At 41.0% G+C, this 24,544-nt stretch overlaps 1 protein-coding gene across 1 annotated transcript in view; it reads right to left on the bottom strand.

Annotated features, from left to right (window-relative positions):
• Window positions 1-783: 783 nt before the first annotated feature.
• The window catches only part of exoc4 (exocyst complex component 4), a 582,261-nt gene continuing 558,500 nt past the window's right edge, over window positions 784-24,544 (bottom strand). Inside the window, exon 17 of the mRNA XM_060842705.1 lies at window positions 784-2,510. Coding sequence (XP_060698688.1) covers window positions 2,273-2,510 — 238 coding nt within the window. The 3' untranslated portion in view covers window positions 784-2,272. The remainder of the gene's footprint in view (window positions 2,511-24,544) is intronic.

Genomic DNA, 24,544 nt, shown 5'->3' with positions numbered 1-24,544 from the left:
ACGTCATGTTGAGGTTGTCCAGGACGTTGGTGTTGCGGTTGCTCAGCTATCTGAAGGATAATATGAAATTGAAGAAGGTTCAGAAAAAATTTAATAGGAAGTTGTTGGGACTGGAAGTTTGAGTTGTACGAATAGGCTACATTTTTCACTGGGGTTTAGGAGGTTGAGTGGTGCCCTAATAAGAGGTTTATAAAATAATGCAGGACATAGTTAAGGTCTTTTTCCAGGATGGGGGACTTAAAAACTAAGGGGCATATTTTTAAGGTGAGAGCAGAAAGATTTAAAATGGAACTGAAGGGATCCTTTTCACACAGAGGGAGGTTCGTATTGCCAGAGAAAGTGGTGATTGCAGGTACAGTTACACAATTTAAAAGACATTTGGATAGGTACATGAATAGGAAAGGTTTAGAGGGATATGGGTCAAACACAGATAAGTAGGATAAGTTTAGTTTGGGAAACTTGGTAGGCATGGACGAGTTTGACTGCAATATCTGTTTCCATGCTGTATGAGTCTCTAAGAACAGAAAAGGGGTTGGTTTTAGCATTGTAACTTCAACTTGACATGGACCGTTTAAATGAAGCCCATTAGGCTCTTGAAGTGAATTTCTCTGAATGGTGCTTTTCCAACAGTGCTGTAGGGGGGTTTTGGAAAATTTCTGTAGCGAGATTGAACTAGCAGCTTGGATCATTCGATGTCACATGTCGGCATTTCAATGTGGGAAACTTGGCTCTCATATCAAAAAAGGTTAAAAAGAAAACAAATACAAGAATTCTGATCGAGAATTTCTTTTTCCAACTTTATTGCAGAACATTTTGTGTACACATTAAAAGATAAAATGGTTTCTGATTCATGCAGTGCAATAATAAATAGTACAGATTATGCAGTTAAGGGCATTTATATAAAGGAATTTGGGATAGGAAAAACATTCAATGTTTTGTGAATCTAAATAAGAACAGAACAGATGTTACAATAATAGTTTGACGCAAACCTATTTCTCTTTTCAACTGACCAGTCCTGATTTAGGGTTAGTTTTACTTGCACTGACATAGTTCCGAGCTAATTCTATTGACAAAATATATAATATGGAGTGTAGGGGGTATGTGTGACAGCATGTTTCACTTGGATACAGATACTTTGTACATACAAATTAAAAAGGTGATGAGCACAACAAAGTGAGGAGAATCCTTTATAATTGGCCTACATAGATCAGATACAAAAAATGATAAGTCTCAATAAACGATGCACTATTTATTTTCATCTTTTATACACTGCAGTTTATATCAAGTTGATAATCTGATATGCTTGATCCAAAGGCCTTGTAATCACATGGCTTGGATTCTGGTGTCTATGATACACCAAAACAAAGCCAAACCCTCACCAGCTCATTCACCATCATTAAATATGCCTTATAGTGCTAGGTTTTACTGTATTTTTACCCATAAGATCCAAGTGGGATTATCAAGTTTAGCAAAAACCAGAAACCCCTTCAGGCTGTGAAATCTAAGCTTTAGTTGTTGAACATTAGATCAAAATTGTGCAAATTTTGTAGCAATGTGTGCTAATTTGAAATATTTAGTAGGATGAAACAGTATTTATTAAATGTGCTAATGCCATAAATAGTTCATTTTTGCTGCAGAAATGCACCCTATTGTTCTTTTTTTTGCAGCTAATCCCTTTTATGATAACCAAGTGAAACTTCAACCGGATAATAAAGTCAATTTGGTGGCTTGGGAGAGGGAGTGCAACAAAATCTATTGACTGAATTTAGGCTGTGACCTTTGGACAGATGAGTTTACCAACTATTAGTTAAGGTGTACTGTACTGTTGTGCATCAACTGCACTGCCTGTAGGTGAATAAAGCTAGGAGCTGCTAGAAGTCAGTTAATCATTGGGTGGCACTGTGAAAAAAAGCACAAGGAAATAGTGAAAGGCAACCAAGTTATCTAAAGGAGGAGGAATGCGAAGGAGAAATGAAGAGGGTGTTGTTTCCTGCTAACTTTGTGCTTAAGTTTCAATTGGCTAGTAAAAGGGAAAACAGACCTACAAGAACAAAATTGCATCCTGCAAAGAAATAACCTTGGTATTTCACAGAAAGCAACAAGCTACAATAATGCCACTTTAACTTTATAATCTATGTATATGTTTAACTGCTAATAGATTGAAACAATCAAACGCTCACTGAATATGACGGCAAGTTGCCTTTCAGCTTTGCCATAATTCTAAGTAAGATGGTGTTGTACTGTACTGAGTCCCTACTTTGAGGCTGAGCATCTACACTGTGGTGATCTTCTTGTCCTTGGTTGCCTGTTTTATAGCAGCCTGCTCACAGATGATCTCTTTCAGCCGCTGCAGTCGCATGTTCTGAGTGGTCTGATCTCCAACTCCAGTTTGGCTGCGATGGAGGAGGCTTAAGGCATTGATGTACTCCAACTCTGTGTACTTTACCCCTTGGTCCACTACCAGGTTGAGCAGCTCATCTGGGTTATTGTACAGCATCTCATAGTACTGCCTGTGTAGCAAAACAGAAATGAAGGTTAACCAAGTACACTGCCAATAACTTCACATGCCATATTTTAAAAGCTCGAGGTATGAATGCTAACAACGCATATGCTTTCCCAACAGAACCCGCATGTTAACCTTCAAAGTTTTAGCTCAGGATTCAGTTCTTTTGTGCTCAGTTTTCCAAAGCCTGTCCCCATTTAGAAAACAGTCGACACCTCTATTCTTCCTACCTCATACTTTCCACATTAGCCAGGGATGCACTGGTTGATCAAATATCCCAGATAATCAAAAGATCCACATAATACTCACACTAAGTAATAGAAATGGAATGCAGGGAGAATAAACATCGTTGTTGTGGTTTATTTATAGTATTAATCACTGAAATAATAATTACACAATTTTGCCTTAAATAAAATTTACTGGCAGACAGCCTTCTCAATTGCACCCTCAACTGACTACTCAGACATTGTGGTAGATCGTAGTATATGAAGAGAAATTGACTAGAAACTGAATCAACTATTAATGTTTCATGTGGCGATTCAATTGAACAAGTATATTTATATTGATGCAAATAGATTAGAAAGTGATAATAACTGGACAGAATAATACATAAACTTGGCAGCATTTGAGGCATATAATTTTTGCCAGTTCATCGAGAGCGCCAGTTCAAACAAAGTTTGCTGTATTCTATAATCTCATCCTTAATAACAGGCTATAAAACTGTACCAACATTTGTGACCAGACTAATTGCCCTATAATTTCCTGTCTTCCACCTCCCTGTGTTCATAAGCAGTGGTGTTACAATAATCATTTTCTAAACCTCTGAGACTCTCCCTAACTCCAATTGTTCCTGAAAGATCAGCACCAAAGCCTCCACAATCTCCTTAGCTAACTCTTTCAGAACCCTGGGGTGTACTTCACCCAGTCTGGGCGATTTATTCACCAGTACCTTCTCCTTCATGATGGCCACCACACTCACCTCTGCCCCTTGACATTCTTGAAGTTCTGATATGCTGTTGGTGTTTTCCACCATAAAAAAAAATGCAAAGTACCTATTCAACTCCTCCACCATTAATAATTCTTCAGCCTCATTTTGCAATAATCCAAAGTCCAATCTTGCCTCTCTCTTACCTTTTATGCATCTAAAAGAAACTTTGCAGTATTCTTTTATATTTCTAGCTAGTATATTCTCATATTTCATCTTCTTCCCCCTTATTCCTTTTTATGGTTGTCCTCTGTTGGTTTTAAAGGCTTCCCAGTCCTCCGGTTTTCCCATTAATCTTCATCACTATGTGTTTTTCCTTTTGCTTTAAAGCTGTCCCTGAATTCCTGTCAGCCATGATCGCCTTCTCCTCCCATTCGTATTTTTCTTCTTCCTTGGGATGAATTTCTGTTGTGCCTCCAGAATTATTCCTAGAAACTCTTACCATTTCTGCTCCACCACTTTTTCTATTAGACTTTCCTTCCTATCTACTCTGGCAAGCCTCCTCACCCGTACTTTTTTATTTACATTTACTCAATTGCAATACCATCACATCTGATTCCAGATTCTCTTTTCAAATCCTCGGGTGAATTCTATCATATTATGGGCACTGTCCCCTAGGGTTCCTTCACCTTAAGCTCCCCAATCATGTCTGCTTCATTACACATCACCAAATCAAGAAGTGCCTGTTCACTCATGGGCTCTACCACAAGCTGCTTCAAAAAAAAAAGCCATTTCATCGATGTTCAAAAAATTTATTTTCTTGGGATCCACTACCAACTTGATTTTCCCAGTCCATATTGAAATTCCCCAAAGTCATTGGAATGGTGCCTTTCTGACATGCCTTTCCATCTCTTGATTTATTTTCTGCCCAACATCCTGACTACTGCTAGAAGGCCTGCGCATAATTCCCTTTGGGGAGTTTTTCCTTTATAGTTAGTCTACCCATGCAGGTTCTATCCCTTCTGACCCTCTTTCACTTCTTGCTATCGCTTTTAATTTCATTTCTTACTCACAAGGTAAGCCAGACCCTTCTGCCCATCAAAAGTTTTCTTTGACAGAACACTTATTCTTATTTCCCAGCCCGAATGCTCTTGTAATGATGGCCACTGCATCATACTTGCTAATTTCAAGCTGTGCTGCAAGTTCATTTACTTATTTTCATTTGCTATAAGTATTTAAATACAACACGCTCAGTCTTGCATGGAACCCCCCTTTTTCATTGTCATCCCCTTATCTACTCTGCCTGATGTTAGATTCCTAACCCTTTCCACACTCTCTATCCTATTACTTGTTCTTCAATAATCTCTCCTGAGCTTGTATCCAATCCCTCCATCCCCGCCAAAGTCCTCATGATCTCAATCTATCTTGGGTTGCATCATCATTTTATCTACCTTATTCCAAACATATTGTGCATTAAAATACAAAGCCTTTACATTTATTCTACTAGAGTTTCCTTCCACTTTTATTTGGTACAATGTGACATTCACACGTTCTGACAACAATCAACCCCAGCAATTCTACTTTCTCCTTTATCTTTGATTTAATAACTTTCCTTGCACCAACCTCCATTTAGTTTAAAGCCCTGAACATATCTAGAGTGATTCACTAGAACTCTGGTCCTAGCATGATTCAGGTAGAGCCCGTCCCATCAAAACAGCTCTCTCCTTCCACTGTACTGATGCCAATGTTGTACCACTCCAGTACTGTGATGGGTTTTATGCTGTCGAGAAAGAGTGAAGGTGCAAATGGAACTAAAGGGAAGATCAAGGAAAGATTTGAGAGAGAGATCAGAGATAAAAGATGTTATAGAACAAAATGTAAGGTAGCAGTAATCCAATGTGTAACTGTCGTAACCAACGTAGAGCAGATTGCAACATGAGCAGTGTATACATTGAAAAGAAATACAAACGCCTGGAAGATGTGTTTGGGTATTGCACAACGAGGAAGGCTGAGGTAAAAGGGTAATGCTGCACCTCCTGTGATTGCATTGCAAGGTACCATAGGAGGGGAGTGAGCTGTTGGGGTGATAGATGAGTGGTCCAGGCTGTTGTTGAGGCAATGGTTCCTTTGGAATGTTGTCAGGGGATGGCAGGGAAAGGAAGATGGAATGGAGGTGGCATAATGTTAGATTTCATAGAAGTGGCAGAGGTTAATGCTACGAATACAGAGGCTGCTGTTGTGGAAAACAAGGTTAAGGAATGTTCCTTTTGTGGTTTAGGAATCATAGATGTGTGGGGAAGGTTAGGGCCAATGGGGAGAAAAAAGAAAGACATGATGGAAGTCTCATTGTGCAAGGTAGCAGCATTAACAGATGTAACAGAGAAAGAGAAATTGGAAGTTGGAACCGAATCCTTACAGGAAGCAGAGAACAAGTTGTCAAAATAGCTATGGGTTTGCAATGAATATTAGGAATGCATCCAGCAAAATGCAGGAAGCAGCATTTTAATTTTTATGGGCTTATCACTTTTTTAATTGTCTCTTCCAGCTTAAATTGCTACAGGGAACTTGAATGAAACAGTATAATTCTGATGCTGTGGGCACCACGCATATGGACTATGTCTGGTTGTCTGTAATTGCCCCTCCCACATAGTTGCTTCCTGTTTGTCATTTCCTCCTCCCATTTAAAAAATAATTAATGGGATGAAAGCACCACCATTAAGGCCATTCCTACCTGTTCTTGAGAAAGTTGTGATGAGCTACCTTCATGAAATACTACAACCACAGGTGTACAGGCATTCACAGTGTCATGAGGAAGGGAGTTCCAGGATTTTGATTAAGTGACAGTGAAAGAACAATGATATAGTTCCAAGTCAAGATGGTTTGGAGGTGGTGGCGTTGTTGTCCATCTGCTACCCTTGTCCTTCAAGGTGGTAGAGTGGTGGGTTTGGAAAGTGTTGTTGCCGGGGGGGGGGGGGGGGGTGAAGAGAGGGGTCTGGATGAGCTATGTATTAAGCCTTGTAGCTGGTACACACTACTGCCATTGTGCCTCAGTGGTGAAGAGAGTGCATGTTGATGGTAGTGGATGAAGTACCGATCCATCTCCATCAACAGTGACCAACTCAACACTGACATCTTTTACAAACCCATAGACTCCCACAGCTACCTGGATTACACCTCCTCCCATCCTGCCTCTTATAAAAACGCTATCACGTATTCCCAATTCCTCTGCCGCATCTGCTCCCAGGAGGACCAGTTCCACTACAGAACACACCAGATGGCCTCCTTCCTTAAAGACCGCAATTTCCCCTCCCACGTGGTTGATGATACCCTCCAGCGCATCTCATCCACTTCCCACACCTCCATCCTCGAACACCGCCTCTCCAATTGCAACAAGGACAGAATCCTCCGGTTCTCACCTTTCATCCCACCAACCTCCGTATAGATCACATCATCCTCCACCATTTCCGCCTCCTACAAACAGACCCCTCCATCAGAGATATATTTCTCTCTCCATCCCTAGCTGCTTTCCGGAAAGACAATTCCCTCTGAGACTGCCTTGTGAGGTCCATATCCCCCGACAACCCACCCTCCCCTCCCGAATGAATTGCAAAACCTGCGTCCACTCCTCCCCCCTCACCTCTGTCCAAGGCCCCAAAGTAGTCCTCCACATCCAGCAAAGTTTCACCTACAGTTCCACATGTTATTTACTGTATCCATTGCTACCATTGTGGTCTCCTCTACGCTGGGGAGACAGGACAACTACTCGCAGAGCACTTCAGAGAACATCTCTGGGACACCAACACCAACCAACTCCACAGCCACGTTCCCGAAGATTTCAACTCCTCTTCCCAATCCGCTGAGGACATGCAGGTCCTGGGCACTCTCCATCCCCACTCCCTTACCACCTGATGTCTGGAAGAAGAATGTCTTATCTTCCGTCTTGGGAACCTCCAACTCCATGGCATCAATGTGGATTGCACCTTTTTCCTCATTTTCCCTCCCCCCACCAGTTCCAACCTTCCAGCCCAGCACCGCCCTCATGACCTGTCCGACCTCTCCATCTTCCTTCCCACCTATCCATTCTATCCTCCCCTCCGTTCTACCACCATTACCACCATCTCCATTCACCTATCACATTCTCAGCTACCCTCACCCCAGCCTTACCCCTCTCCCATTTATTTCTCCTCCCCCAAGGCACCCAGCCTCTTTCCTGATGAAGGGCTTTTGCACAATATGTCAATTTTCCTGTTCCTTGGATGCTGCCTGACCTGCTGTGTATTTCCAGCTCCACACTCACGACTCTAATCTCTAGCATCTGCAGTCCTCACTTTCGCCTACCGATCAAGTCAGTTGATTTATTCTAAATGGTGTCAAGCTTCTTGGCAAGTGGAGAGGCTTCCATCACACTCAGAGGTTGTGCTTTGTAGATGGTGGACAAGCATTAGGGAGACATGAGGTTCAATTACTTCCTGCAGAATTCTTAGCCCAGGCCTACTCTTGTAGCCACGATAATAAAAAGATGAAGTAGTTCAGTATCTGGTCTACTGAATCCACCAGGTTATATCACTTTTGAAAGTTTGAGAGATGTGGTGAAACGCTTTATAAATGCAAGTCTTCCCTTTCTAGGGAAAGTATCAAATAAATTAATGCAGTCAGCTTATAAAGTCTTATCCTGATACCTTAAGAATGCTAGTTTTCTTAGTGATTATAGACTCTGCCTAAAATAAAATCCTTTATACTTTGGAGCCAACATTTGATGAAAATAGGGCTGTTTGGATAATTATGATGGGCTATGAAGTTTAAATGGGAAATCTTAGGGAAGAGAGGGCAATTACATTCAGGGTTGGGTCAGGCAGCATCTGAGGAGCAGGAGAATTGACAGTTCAGTCATAAGCTCTTCATCAGGCTGTGCTTTTTCGGCACCAAACTCTTTGACTCTGATCTCCAGCATCCGCAGTCCTCATTTTCTCCTAGGCAATTATATTCACTCTTACATATTTCATCGAGTGATATGATCACTGGAATCATCCTCATATTTTAAACAGATGTTATTTTTTCTTGTGCATGTACAAGACAGCATGACCTATCATGAATATTTATGAACAACCTCAAAGAAAAGAATGAAAAATTAACGGAAAATTGTTGAGTTGATACTAATTTTTGCAGAGTTCATGATCAAGGGCAGTATAGATTTCAAAATTAGTCATAACTCTGTGAAGGAAATCTCTACGGCCCTATTGTACTCGCACAAAGCAAGTATAGAATTTAACCATTTCAGACCTGACATTTTAATAAGTAAATTTTAACAAATCTCAAGCATTACCCAGTTAGTTGGCATAGGGTTCATGTAGTGTGTTACTCATGGTTAGCCCATAGTTTCAAATTCCTGGACTTTACTTTTAAATAACATTCCAAAATTCCCAGCATTTATTAATGTGCTGTTATTGCAAAAAATAAAAGCTCACAGTATATATCACATGATGGTGCGGTATGGTACTCAAATATGGATAGGAAATCGGCTAGCTGTCAGGCAATGAAGTTATATGCAAAATGGGTCTTCATCTAAGTGGCAGGGGGTGATGGGTGAAGTCCAGCAGAGGTCTGTGCTGGGGCCTCAACTGTTTATAACTGACATTACTGACTTAGGTGAGGGGAATTAAGGCAGGATTGCTAAACTCACAGACATCACTAAAACAGGCAGGAAAGTATGATGTGGAGAAGACAGAAGGAGTTTGCAGACAAACAGGAAGTTGAGTGAGCGGACAAAAATCTGGCAGATAAAGCATAATGAGGGAAATACCGAATTATCCACTTTGGCAGGAAGTATGAATAAACATAGTGGTACTTAAACAGATAATATGCAGAGTTCAAAGAGGGAGAGGGATTTGTGTATTTTAGTGCATAAGTCACAAGAAGTTAGTCTGTGGGGACAAAAGGTAATCAAGAAGGCTAATGGAATACTATCCTTCATTATGAGAGGAATGGAACATAAAAGGGTGTCATGAGGGACACAGGTTAGACCACATCTTGAATATTGTGCATAGCTTTGGAATCCTTATTTATGCTTTGGAGGTGGTTCTGAGGAGGTCTACTAGATTAGGAGGAGATGAAATGACTGAGTTATCTTAGGACAGGTCGGACAGATTGGACTTGTTTCCACTGGAATTTAGAAGGATGAGGGGTTACTTGATTGAAGTATATAAAATCCTAAATGGTCTTTATTAGATGGATGTGGAAAGAGGAGTTCAGAATTAGGGGGGCAATGTTTTAAAATTAAGGTTTACCCTTTTAGGGCAAAAATTAAGACAATTTTTATCTGTTTGGGACAAAAAGGATCAAAACAACAGTACTTTAAAAAGGGAAGAGGAGAGAGAAAGTGGGTACCACGTGGGAGGTATAAAAAAAGTCCTACTTCTACACCTTCATATCTAGAAGGATTTCCAGTTCCCTGCCTGCAATGCAAGGTACCAATTTTCCCACTTCTGCCATGTCTAGAACCATTCAGGGCAGTTCTGGATTAGTAATACTTGTCCAGGTACACAAAACTTTTTAAAGATGGTGTAGGCACAACTGATGCCGGCCTTTCAACAGACACCCGGTGAGCAGTGAGTTGTTCCAAGATTGAAGAATTGTCTGTAAACAGTATAGAGGCTGACTTAGGAATTGTAGACTCGTTTTCAAATCAGGAGCCAATAGAAAAAGGAAGATGGGATTGTAAGAGAGAGAGAAAAGACGCCGAAAAAAATGATTTTGTTTTCAAATCTCAAGCGTAAGTAAAATCTTAAGTAACGTGAAATTTAATTTTCAATGCCGCTGTGATTGTTTCCCAGCAATTAAGACTTAACACAACATTCAGAAGGAGACAGCTTGTCTGTGACTAATTTTGATCTTATTTTGACCTGTAAGCATTTGATTGGGGAGTTTAACAGCGAGATGCCATTTTTGCACAGTTTACAGAGGAGCATACTTCCAAGTGAACAACTTCCAGAATTTTGTTTGTTTCCACTCACCTGGTTGTTGTTTGATTTGCACATAAATAATATTGAGTGTTGTGGTGTCTTTATGACTACAGAGATAATTTGAAAAATTAATATAATTGATTCTGGCACTGGTAGACTGTTGACAAGGGTCTGAATGACAATCGCATTTCTTTATTGATTTAATCCACATGGATGTTTATTTCTTCTGATTTACCAGCCAAATGAATCAGCTTTGCAAAGATGGAGCATTAAATCTGTTTTCTTCCTCTCTTTACACCCCCTCCCACCCATTACCCAACACAAAGACAGACAGAATGGCAATTTTAATTATTCATTGTGATAGCTTATTTTGATGGTGTGTTGCTATCCTTGGTTTAAATGCATTATGTTTAAATGTGAAATTTGCATTTAGCAAATGCTTCAAGCTAGCCCTGAAATATTTTATTCATCTGAGCTGAACATATTTGCGAAATAACCCAGTAAATTTGCTTTATTTTAATTTACTTTCAATGTCAGAATATTCCATTTCACCGTCTGTGCCCAGAATTCTAAGCATATATTACTGTTCATAGTTTCACATGCAAATAAGCTGGATCGCCAATGTTTAACATTGTAAAATACCACTATTCAATGTTTTCCCATGCTATCTAATGGATCTATCCCTCGAGGGCCGTCTATACTTTGCAGCTTCAAACACATATTATGGTCATAACTAAATTATAGTTCCAATGATAGAGAGAAAAACAGCATCAGTCGCAATATCTGCATTGGCTATTAACCTATAAGGTCAACCAAACATGAATTTACTATTAAACACAATACATGAATAGCATGATCAGTACGATCATGCAGATTTATCATTTACATTTTAATGAAGGAATCTTACAAAATAGAAGGAGCACATTCTGACCATTGTGTTTGTGTGGCTCTTTGAAAGAACTATCCAATTAGTCCCATTTCCCTGCTTTTTCTCTACAGAGAAACCAAGTTTTCTTTGGCAAGTATAAAATTAAGATGCACGTTTTTCAGGGCAGCAAACTATAGTTCACTTTCTGCAGAAGGCAGAATCATACTCTCTGCAGAATTGTGTTTAGTTCACGAATGCAAAGATTCAGGCAACAAAAGTAAAATCTGTTCCCATTTGTTTATACTTAACAGATAAAAAGCAAAAAGATATAAAGCAGCTCATTACATTGCCTCCTTGTACCATCCCCTCACAAATGCTACAGTGACATTTGATCTTACAGATGTTATTATGACTAGGTGTGTAAACTTCGTCCCTTGAGAAGGTGCAACCCTGTTGTGAACACAATCAGAATTAGCACTTCAGTGTTGCTATTCAATGAGGAAGATAAAGTTTTTGTAATATCCTGGCCAACATATCCCTCCATCTCCACTCCCACCATAACAAACAAGTTCATTGATTTCATTTTTGTTTCTGAGACTTAGCTGTGTACAAAATGGCAAAATATTTTGTAGTTCTTTATTCATGAAAACCATGAAAATAAGCTAGAAAACAACACTGAGATGAATGATCACTGATCTACTGGCTGCAATGCGCAACAGCACATTCTTATTGGAATGTACCGATCGGACTGTTAGTCACTGAGACAGAAAGATAAAATGAATCTGAGGGAAATTGAGAAACAAATTTGTAAGGAGATCTCAGCTATCTGTAAGAATAATAGCGTGGTTATGGTAGGGGATTTTAACTTTCCAAACACAGACAGGGACTACCATAGTGTTAAGGGTTTTGTGGGCGGCACGGTGGCACAGTGGTTAGCACTGCTGTCTCACAGCACCTGAGACCCGGGTTCAATTCCTGACTCAGGCGACTGACTGTGTGGAGTTTGCACGTTCTCCCCGTGTCTGTGTGGGTTTCCTCCGGGTGCTCCGGTTTCCTCCCACAGTCCAAAGATGTGCGGGTCAGGTGAATTGGCCATGCTAAATTGCCCGTAGTGTTAGGTAAGGGGTAAATGTAGGGGTATGGGTGGGTTGCGCTTCGGCGGGTCGGTGTGGACTTGTTGGGCCGAAGGGCCTGTTTCCACACTGTAAGTAATCTAATCTAATCTAATAGAGAGTAATTTGTTAAGTGTGTACAAGAAAATTTCTTGATTCAGCATGTGGATGTACCTACAAAAGAAGGTGCAAAACTTGACCTACTCTTGGGAAATCAGGCAAGGCAGGTGACTGAGGTGTCAGTGGAGCAGCACTTTGGGGCCAGACACCCCAAATTCTATTAGTTTTAAAATAGCGATGGAAAAGGATAGACCAGATCTAAAACTTGAAGTTCTAAATTGGAGAAAGGCCGATTTTGATGGTATTAGGCAAGAACTTTCAAAAGCTGATTGGGGGCAGATGTTGGCAGGTAAAGGTTTGACTGGAAAATGGGAAGCCTTCAGAAATGAGATAATGAGAGTCCAGAGACAGGATATTCTGCCAGGCTGAAAGGGAAGGCTGGTAGATATAGGGAATACTGGATGACAAAAGAAATTGAGGGTTTAGTTAAGAAAAAGAAGGAAGCATATGTCAGGTATAGACAGGATAGATCAAGTGAATCCTTACAAGAGTATAAATGCAGTAGGAGTATACTTGAGGGAAATCAGGAGGGCAAAAAGGGGACATGGGATAGCTTTGGCAAATAGGAGAATCCAAATGATTTTTACAAATACATTAAGGACAAAAGGGTAACTAGGGAGAAAATAGGGCCCCTCAAAGATCAGCAGGGTAGCCTTTGTGTGGAGCTGCAGGAGATGGGGGAGATAATAAATGAGTATTTTGCATCAGTATTTATTGTGGAAAAGGACATGGGAGATACAGAATGCAGAGAAATAGGTGGTGACATCTTGAAAGATGTCCGTATTATAGAAGAGGAAGTGCTGGATATCTAGAAGTGCATAGATAACTCCCCAGGACGTGATCAGGTGTACCTTAGAACTCTGTGGAAAGCTAGGGAAGTGATTGCTGGGCCTCTTGCTGAGATATTTGTATAATCGATAGTCATAGGTAAGGGAGGAGGTTGGAAAGTAAGGAAGACTAGAGATCGGCAAATGTGGTGCCACTGTTTAAGAAAGGTGGTAAGGATAAGCCAGGGAACTATAGACCAGTGAGCCTGAAGTCAGTGGTGGGCAAGTTGTTGGAGGGAATCCTGAGGGACAGGATGTACATGTTTTTGGAAAGGCAAGGATTGATTATGCATGGTCAAAAGGGCTTTGTGCCTGGGAAATCATGTCTCACAAGTTTGATTTGAGTTTTTTGAAGAAGTACCAAAGAGGATTGATTAGGGCACAGCGGTAGACGTGATCTACATGGACTTCAGTAAGGCATTTGACATGGTTCTCATGGGAGACTGGTTAGCAATGTTAGATCGCATATTGGCTAAAAGGTAGAAGACAGGGTGGTGGAGGAGGGTTGTCTTTCAGACTGTAGTCCTATGACCAGTGGAGTGCCACAAGGATCGGTGCTGGTTCCACTACTTTTCATCATTTACATAAATGACTTGGATGTGAGCATATGAGGTATAGTTAGTAAGTTTGCAGATGACTCCAAACTAGGGGGTGCAATGGACAGCGAAGACAGTTACCTCAGATTACAATGGGATCTTGATCAGATGGGCCAATGGGCTGAGAAGTGGCAGAGGGAGTTTAATTTAGATAAATGCAAGGTGCTGCATTCTGGGGAAGCAAATCTTAGCAGGACTTGTACACTTAATGGTAAGGTCCTAGGAAGTGTTGCTGAACAAAGAGACCTTGGAGTGCAGGTTCATAGCTTCTTGAAAGTGAAGGTGACATTTGGTATGCTTTTCTTTATTGGTCACAGTATTGAGTACAGGAATTGGGAGGTCATGTTGTGGCTGTACAGGACATTGGTTAGGCCACTTTTGGAATATTGCATGCAATTCTGGTCTCCTTCCTATCAAAAAGATGTTGTGAAACTTGAATGGGTCCAGAAAAAATTTACAAGGATGTTGCCAGGGTTGGAGGATTTGAGCTATCGGGAGAGGTTAAATAGGTTGGGGCTGTTTTCCCTGGAGCATCAGAGGCTGAGGGGTGACCCTATAGAGGTTTATAAAAGCATGAGAAGCATTGATAAATAGACAAAATCTTTTCCCTGGGGTGGGGGAGTCCAGGAGTAGAGGGCATAGGTTTAGGTGAGAGGGGAAAGATATAAAAGAGACCTAGATAAGAGAGACCTAAGGGGGCAATCTTTTCACGCAGAGGGTGGTACGTGTTTGGAATGAGCTGCCATAGGAAGCGAGTACAATTCCAACATTTAAAAGGCATCTGGATGGGTATATGAATAGGAAGGGTTTGGAGGGATATGGGCCTGTTGCTAGCAGGTGTGACTTGATTGGGTTGGAATATCTGGTCGGCATGGACGGGTTGGACCGAAGGGTCTGGTTCCATGTTGAACACCTCTATGACTCTGACAGTGAACCGTGGGTATATCTGCTACCAAAAGTATGTAGAGTTTCTCTCTTGGAAGCGAATCTGTATTTTTTGGGGGGATGTCTGCTTTCTCAGGAAACAATTCTTCACAAAGTTTTAAAAATTCCTACAATACCTGATACTTCAGATCCATTTAGGTTGTAACTTCACAGATTGGGAAAGCAATGACAGTGGTATTGCCGCTGAACTGTGTTAGGGTTGGAGACCCACATTAATGTTCTGGGGCATGGGTAAGAATTCCCCCAACCTTATTTAAGAATATAATTCATGCTGTGGCTCATCATACATATTTTTGATTTTTACTATGTTTTCTGCGAGGAGTTAGGTTGTGGGCAGAGCTTAGTACTTTTAACTGAAGAGAAAGCAAGATACAGTAAACCAAAATGGATCAATTACAACTTAACAAGAATCTGGCAGAAGTAGATCTTACAGCTCTGATTCTCACTCACTGACTTAGTTATACAGGAATTCCCTGTATAATTCAACTCATCACAAATCAGGGAGGCATAGTAAAGAGCAGCCATTGACTGATCAAGCCCACATAAATCAACTCTGGTACTGTATTATTATGAGCACATCAGTCAATTAAAAATAATTTAACATCAATAATCAAAGTGTGTTCACCATCTCTATTCTTGTGGGGTGCTGAAGAAGAATTTACATTTCTGAATCAAACTGTAAGGTTCATCATAGGTTCCAGGAAGACTGGCTTGCTATATTTATCAGATAAAAGTCACGCAACAAGAAGCCCAGCAGCTGGCAAAAATTTGGAACGTACCCTAATTTCATTGGTTAAAACATATTAAGATTAAACAACTGCAAATGTATCTCAAAATCATTATGGCAAACTTTACTAAGAATTACTGAAAGTAGAGACATATCAACCTAGTTTTTCAACTTGCACTCATCAGGACAACCCTAAGAATTCCAAATTTCAAAAGGAGCAACAACTTATACTGCCAGAGAAAAGGGTGCTGAATGATTGGCAAGTCAGCTCTGATAAATTGAAGCATCGTCAGGGAGAACGCACCAGGGAGCTACTGTTCCTCATGCTTAATTTCAATTTTACAAACGCACAATGCCTGGACATATTTCTTGTTCCTGCAGAGTACAGCTCAAGTGTACAAAAGCAGAAATGTACTGCTGAGGCTGTAAAAGGTTCTGGTTCGACCTCGTTTGAATATTGCGAGCAGGTTTAGACCCCGTGTCTAAGGAAGGATGTACTGGTCTTGGAGGGGGGTTCAGAGGAGGTTCACAAGAATGACTCCTCAGATGAAGAGCTTGTCATATGAGGAGCGGTTGAGGACTCTGAGTATGTAATTGATACAGTTTAGAAGGATGAGGGGAGGTCTCACTGAAACTTACAGAATACTAAGATGCCTGGATAGTGTGGATGTGGAGAAGAGTTTTCTATGAGTAGGAGAGACTAGGACCTGAAGAACAGCCTCAGAATGAAGTGACAACCCTTTAGAATGGAGATGAAGGGGAATTTATTCAGCTAGAGGGTGGTAACTCTGTGGCACAGATCTTTGGAAACCAAGTCATTGAGTATATTTGAGAGAGACAGAGGTTCTTGCCTGGTTAGGGGATCCAGGGTACGGGAAGGCAGGAGAATGGGGTTGAGAAACACAACAGCCATGATTGAATGGCAGAGTACATATAATGGGCTGAATGGCCAAGTTCTGCTGTTATGTCTTATAGTTTTGTGCATTAATTTATGTAGCTTCTTGCAAGCATAAAGAAGCTGGATTGCAAGCCTGTCTTAATTTCTTTGATGGCTAACTTTTAAAGTTTACAGACTCTTTTTCTGTCTGTTTTAAACATAAATCTTGCACCTTCAACACTCCATTGCCAACCCAAGGAAAAGATACACAAAAAACTGCAGATGCAGGAATCCAAGTTGGACAAGCAGGAGGCTGAAAGAACATAGCAAACCAGGCAGCATCCGGAGATGGAGAAGTCAGTGTCTTGGCTTGCTGTGTTCTTCCAGCCTCCTCTTTTTCAACCCATGGAAAAGGGCAGACTCGGGTTTAAACCTTTGTAGCTGATGGAGGAGAGCTTCCACAGTGAGCTGGCTTGAAGTTCAAATATATGACCTGTTTGTCATCCAAAGTTATAGATGGAATTTATTATTATTGGAACGTTCCCATAATCCTCTGAACCATTCACATATTTATATACAAATGCGATCTGTGTGAAGTGTCCTCAGGAAGGTGGTTGGTCTGATAATCTTATATTTCCTCCTTTGCGACAGGAAGTAAAGCCAGGTATCAGAATTCAATGCTGGGATTGTTTCGGAGGAGATGTGGGTGAGGTGGGAGTCACCTTCAAACCAAGACTCCACATACACTAGCACAAGTCCAATGCATGACCAGTTATGCAGTTGGAGGTTGAAGGCTTTCTTTTCAAAATCACTATCACTAAGTTGTTTTACGGCCCACCCTGTGCTTATTTCACCCAAATAATAAGATGTGGCAATATCCTTTACCTTGATGGCTTAATTTTAATTCATCTTATAAGAGGAAAAATAAATTTGCCTAACCTCCTTGACTTTTTGCTTTCTTTTCCTTAATTAATAGATCTGACAATTATCATTAAATTATAATTATCATTGCTCTTGGTCTGAGAGGCCATCTGCATTGTAAAAATAACAAGGCTATGAGCTAAAGTTATTTTTTTTTGTACAGATATACAAATTATTGCAACAAAAACACAGGACCTGATCAGGTGTACCCGAGAACTCTGTGGGCAGCTAGAGAAGTGATTGCTGGGTGTCTTGTTGAGATATTTGTATCATCGATAGTCACAGGTGAGATGTTGGAAGACTGGAGTTTGGCAAACGTGGTGCCACTGTTTAAGAAAGGTGGTAAGGACAAGTCAGGTAACTATAGACTGGTCAGCCTGACCTCGGTGGTGGGCAAGTTGTTGGAGGGAATCCTGAGGGACAGGATGTACATGTATTTGGAAAGGCAAGGACTGATTCAGGATAGTCAACATGGCTTTGTACGTGGGAAATCATGTCTCACAAACTTGATTGAGTTTTTTGAAGAAGTAACAAAGAAGATTGATGAGGGCAGAGCAGTAGATGTGATCTATATGGACTTCAGTAAGGCGTTTGACATGGTTCCCCATGGGAGACTGATTAGCAAGGTTAGATCTCATGGAATACAGGGAGAACTAGCCATTTGGATACAGAACTGGCTCAAAGGTAGAAGACAGAGGGTGGTGGTGGCAGGTTGTCTTTCAGACTGGAGGCCTGTGACCAGTGGAGTCCCACAAGGATCGGTGCTGGGTCCTCTACTTTTTGTCATTTACATAAATGATTTGGATGCGAGCAGAAGAGGTACAGTTAGTAAGTTTGCAGATGACACCAAAAATGGAGGTATAGTGGACAGCGAAGAAGGCTATCTCAGATTACAACAGGATCTTGATCAGATGGGCTAATGGACTGAGAAGTGGCAGATGGAGTTTAATTCAGACAAATGCGAGGTGCTGCATTTTGGGAAAGCAAATCTTAGCAGGACTTATACACTTACTGGTAAGGTCCTAGGGAGTGTTGCTGAGCAAAGAGACCTTGGAGTGCAGGTTCATAGCTCCTTGAAAGTGGAGTCGCAGGTAGATAGGATAGTGAAGAAGGCATTTGGTATGCTTTCCTTTATTGGTCAGAGTATCGAGTACAGGAGTTGGGAGGTCATGTTGTGTCTGTACAGGACGTTGGTTAGGCCACTGTTGGACTACTGCGTGCAATTCTGGTCTCCTTCCTATTGGAAAGATGTTGTGAAACTTGAAAGGGTTCAGAAAAGATTTACAAGGATGTTGCCAGGGTTGGAGGATTTGAGATATAGGGAGAAGCTGAACAGGCTGGGGCTGTTTTCCCTGGATCGTCAGACACTGAGGGGTGACCTTATAGAGGTTTACAAAATTATGAGAGGCATGGATAGGATAAATAGACAAAGTCTTTTCCCTGGGATCGGGAAGTCCAGAACTAGAGGGCATAGGTTTAGGGTGAAAGGGGAAAGATATAAAAGAGACCTAAGGGGCAACTTTTTCACGCAGAGGGTGGTACGTGTATGGAATGAGCTGCCAGAGGATGTGGTGGAGGCTGGTACAATTGCAACATTTAAGAGTCATTTGGATGGGTATATGAATAGGAAGGGTTTGGAGGGATATGGGCCGGGTGCTGGTAGGTGGGACTAGATTGGGTTGGGATATCTGGTCGGCGTGGACAGGTTGGACCGAAGGGTCTGTTTCCATGCTGTACATCTCTATGACTCTACTAATCAGCAGAAAGCCTATGGGAAGAAATTAAGTTTTAATTATTTCACATGGCTTCTTCTGCAAGTACAATTTGGTTGATAAGAACCATTCTTGCTTCATCCAAAAGACATTACAGTACTCAGTACATATGTAAGTGTACAAAAGTTGTGACATACACAGTGCAAAAACTTAAGTTCTTCACAATACAAACTTTGGAAAGGAAGCTTACACATAAAAATAAAGAGAGAGAAAATATGTATGAAGATATTTGTCCTATGCTGTTCAAGGCAAAGAAATATGAAAAGTTTCTTTACACTGTAATATCAAGTTATCTGAAGGTGTAACTTTGGGAAGTTACTTAAATCTTCTCCAGCTATGTGTATTTCAGTTGAGTGAGTTGTTCCTCAGAGTGCTTTCGCATGCAGTGTGAATAAGTGAGAAAGCACACATGCAAAATTTACCATATCAATCTGGTCTTTGCTCTGAATTTCAGGAAAAAGACAAACGCCTTCCGTGTAGGACCCAAGACTAAACAGAATGGGGAGAAGGATAGGTAACTTAGGTACTAACAATTCCAAGGTCAAAACAATGACTGCAGATGCTAGAAACCAGATTCTGGATTAGTGGTGCTAAAGTGGTAGATTTACTGCTCCTCAGATGCTGCCCTGAACTGCTGTGCTTTTCCGGCACCACTAATCCACTAACAATTCCAAGTTGGTCATTTACAAGCTCCAAGATTGTAAGGTGAAGTGAGGGTAAGGAACGTAGGAGTTCTGAGGTGCTGACAAAGTATTAGTTACGGCATGCAAAAGTGCAATGAATGTTGATTTCAAAAAGTTGTGAAATGGAAAACGGTGTGGAAATTAGCAGGAAGGAAAACAACATTCTGGGAAGCAATGATTTAAATATGAATACACGAAGATGAGCCAGGCTGCAGCATCAGACAAACTGGTTTGTCAAAGGGAGAGAAAACATACTTGCAGGCTTCAGATGCAAATGCAGATTCACTTTAAATGAATTGAGGGTTTCTGTTTCCACTACCAATGTGGCTGACAAATTCATCTCCCAGACCATCCACAACCTCAGAGGATCTCCCATCCACAGCTTCCAACCTCAGTTCGGGAACACCGCACCGCTTGATTCTACCTCCTACCCATTTTCTTATCTCAATTTTATGCTTCTAATTTACTGTTTTTATACACTCAAGTACCACCAAGAACTTCTGCCTGCCTCACCACAGTAACTCTAGGGAAGAGAGAGCACACACCACAGCACCTACAGAGGACATCCATCACTTGTTCTGACCCTCTGACTTACCAACTCAGGTACTGGCACCTCATATACCTTTGAGGTACAAAGTTAAAAATCACACAACACCAGGTTATAGTCCAACAGGTTTAATTGGAAGCACTAGCTTTCGGAGCAATGAGCGTTGCTCTGAAAGCTAGTGTGTTTCCAATTAAACCTGTTGGACTATAACTTGGTGTTGTGTGATTTTTAACTTTGTACACCCCAGTCCAACACCGGCATCTCCAAATCATGACCTTTGAGGTAAGTAGAGTTGGGATCAATGCATGGTGAATAACCAGGTGTGAATAGGTTGTAGTCAGGTAAAGAATTACTATTACGATCCCACATCCAGACTAGACACCAAAGTTATGTTATAATCTGGATAGGAACTAATATATTTTATTTTTAAAGTAGATAATATGAGAGAGCCAAGAGGCTTATTAAGATAATAAAACCACAAGATTCCATGGTCAACAGTAACACAGTCTACAATACAAATACACCTGACTTCTAATGATTATAATTAATAAGTAGTAAATATGAATAACAGACCGTGATGGAACACCTCACAGTACACATCAAATAGGCGATTCCACAAATTTCTCAGCAATTCTCCCAGATGTGGGTCATCAAATCTTATTAAATTTCATAAAGGATTATAATTCTATATTTTTACACATCTGTTCTTGAAACTGTCTCTCATGAGTGGTTCCATCATAAACTGCTTCAATGATTGCTCCCGTTACGTTCGATCAAGTCGTTCGGAGTCCTGACTCCAAAAATGAATTTGTACCAATTCCCAGAACTTTTTCCTGAGTTCCAGCAGTACAATCCATCTAGCTGCTCTTGATTCCTCTGAGACCCTAAACAGAATCCATGTATGATATGGAGATGCCAGAGTTTGACTGGGGTGGACAAGGTCAAAAATCAAACAACACCAGTTACAGTCCAAAATGTTTATTTGAAATTGCAAGCTTTTGGAGATCTGCTCCTTCCTCTGGTGTGGTATGATAGGGAGGTACAAGGCACAGGATTTATAAGCAAAAAGTTAACTTTAAAGCTAGCTGCCCTTTTTGAATACTTTAGTCAGTGAGGAGGTAGACTGCTGATTAAAATGCAAAATCCAGATTCCTTTCAAGTCTTTGTCTCTATATAATTAAAGGTTTTATCAATATACAAGTGGTGATCTCTCAGTTGGACAATGGACTTTAGGTGTGAGGTCCTGCTTTGAATCAGTCGAAGGTTTAAGCTGAGGTCCAGTTTTAAAAGAACTTGAATAAAATAATTTGTATGTGTCTGTAGAGAATATGAGAGGGAGAGAGAGTGAGAGAGAGAGAGAGAGAGAGAGTGTGTGAGAGAGAGAAAGAGAGAGAGAGAGAGAGAGTGTGTACGTGTGAGAGAGAGAGAGAGAGAGAGACTGAGTGAGTGAGTGTGTGTGCACACGCGCGCGAGTGTGGGTGCGAGAGAGAGAGAACACGAGAGAGAGAGAGTGAGCGAGAAAGAGAGAGTGAAAGAGTGTATGTGTGAGAGAGAAAGAGAGATAGAGAGTGTGCGTGTGCATTTGGGAGTGTGTGCGCGCATATGTACATGTGCGTGTGGAAGTGAGTGTTTGTGTGTGGGAGAAGGTCTGTGTAAGTGTACGAGTGTGTGTGTGTCTGTGTGTGGGAGTATATAGTGTGTTGGTGGTGGTACCAGTAGTGTGACAGGAACCCAAGATCACAGTTGAACTTGGATATGGAACTTAGCTATCAGCCTCTGCTCAGAGATTTTGTGTTGTTGCATATCTCGAACTCCACCTTGAAGGAGGCTCACCCAAAAATTGGGACTGTGGGGGAACACTTCACAGGTCCTGGACATTCAGCCTACGATCTTCAGGTGAGTGTCTTCTATTGTATACACCATGCAACAAAGCAAAATCATTGAGTAGAGGCTGATAGATAAATTCCACATACCATGAGGACAGTTTTAGCTGTAATCTTGAGTTCATGAGACACTACAGATAACTCCACTACACTATATGCTCCAACACATCTCTCTCACACACTTGCACACTTACACAGACCCTCTCCCATGCACAAACACTCATACAGACTCTCTGTCTCTCTCTCTCACGTGTGCGCACATACTTACCTCTCATGCGTGTGCATGAACTCTCTCTCACCCTCATGCGCACATGCACAAACTTTTGCACAATCCCTCTCTCCCTTTGTGCGCGCACACACGCTTCCTCTCTCACAGACACAGACGCATACTCTCACTCTCTCTCTCACCCCACTCTTCCACCTGCAGCACATTTGATATGGTTAACATCTGTTCTGCCCTTACATACTCACTGATTTTACCAACAGCACACAACCTGTGAAATACTCTGCAGTGACCCCTGAACTGTCTAGATTAACTACTGAAAACCTTGTAATAACCCCCTCCCATATTGCGGAGTTGAATTTATATTGCCACCATTCTTGGATCTTGGAATTGCCTCTTCCATAAATACTTCCATCATGGTTTGCTGGCTTATTCAGTACAAAAAAAAAGCATACAAACAGAGGATGTTACTAATGGATGGTTTGCCAATTCAGTGGATGAAGAAGTCACAGATCTGTAACACTATAAGACAAATGATGAACAGACTCAGATGTTGCGTGGATTGGCTGACCTACCAACAACCGCTTGTCATGTCAAGGGGGAAGGAGTAATTTATCTCCAATTTTTGAATGGGCATCAGATAGAGCTTTTACTCTCTGTAAATTCTACTATAACATGCTATATACAGTAGACTTGGCATATTCTACAGCCATTGTGGGCACATGTCACATGCTCCTATGTCAGCCCTGTGAGTATATAGTAACTGAGCATATCATCTCCAACAACACATCACAATACTCTCAGAAACTTCACAATTGCGGGGTTCTTAAAAATGACCAGAGACCGTTTGAGTGCCTGACTCTCTGAGGAACATTACTGCAGGGCCCATCTTGCAGCTGAAAGCTTGGTGAATAATGTACAAATTTATACCATAGATCTGCATGTTCCACTTTGACACATCAGGACTGTATTGGTTCGAATGTTTCTTGTGCATGAAGGTGACCCCAAATGGACACATTTCTAGAAAATTGTGTGGCAGAACAATTGAAGGCACTGCATGGACAACCTGGAAAGGAACTGGCTACTGTGTCGAGAGGTGAATTTTGTACTGTGTTTGCATTGCACTGAGTCTTCAGGAACTTGTAAATGTTGGAAGCCAGGAGAGTCATCAAAATACTACTCCTGGCTCACCAAGTTCAGACCAACAGACAGATTTCAACCCTAGTCAAAGAAATAGGTTTTGTCACTTGAAATGTTATTTAATATTAATCTTGTAAGGAAACTTTTTTTATATAAAATTGCCACATTGTAAGAGTATTATTTATAAAGCCACTGAGGATACGCCATTCATGAGAAACACCAAGAATGCTGACTAAACTCAGCAGGTTTGGCACCATCTGTGGAGAGAGGAACAGTTAACGTGTTCAGTCCAGATTGACTCGTCTTCAGAATTGAAATGTCTTGGAAAATAGTTTTTCTTAATGTATGTGACAAAGAAGCAGGAGAGCAAAAGGGCGGATGGATTAGAATCCTGGTGTTGACAGCAGAGAAAGAGAGAGATATAAGATGAATGGAAATTAAGGTGTGAAAGGGAAAGAATCGGTCCTTTCTGTTAAGTACAAATTAAACAAAACACAAACATGACACAGTTGGGGTTTTGGAGGTGGCTAATAAAATACAGAACAGACATAATGCAATCATTTATACTTGTATCTGTGCTTGTCTGTGTACCTGTTAGACCCACGATGGCTGAGGGTTGTAAAAGAGAAATTTAAGACAGACATCAGTTGTAGTTCATTTCAGAGACATAGCCTCCAGCTGGAATAGCTGAACAACGAGAGATGTTGAGGACATTGTAATGGGAAGATGATAGGTTCGTTCACGTGAAAGGATGGGAACCACCAATTTCAATGGTTTTCTTCATCTAAAAACATCTTATGTTATTTATAGGTCTTTACTGCATTGTTCGTTACCCTTAGGGGGAACCTATTGTAAGCAATTTTTAGACATAACTGGTGTAGACTATAATTTATCCATATAATAATGCTTTTTGTGT

Source organism: Hemiscyllium ocellatum, chromosome 23 (assembly GCF_020745735.1).
Source record: "Hemiscyllium ocellatum isolate sHemOce1 chromosome 23, sHemOce1.pat.X.cur, whole genome shotgun sequence".
Taxonomy (NCBI): Eukaryota; Metazoa; Chordata; class Chondrichthyes; order Orectolobiformes; family Hemiscylliidae; genus Hemiscyllium; species Hemiscyllium ocellatum.
This window is presented reverse-complemented; position numbering and strand designations above follow the sequence as displayed.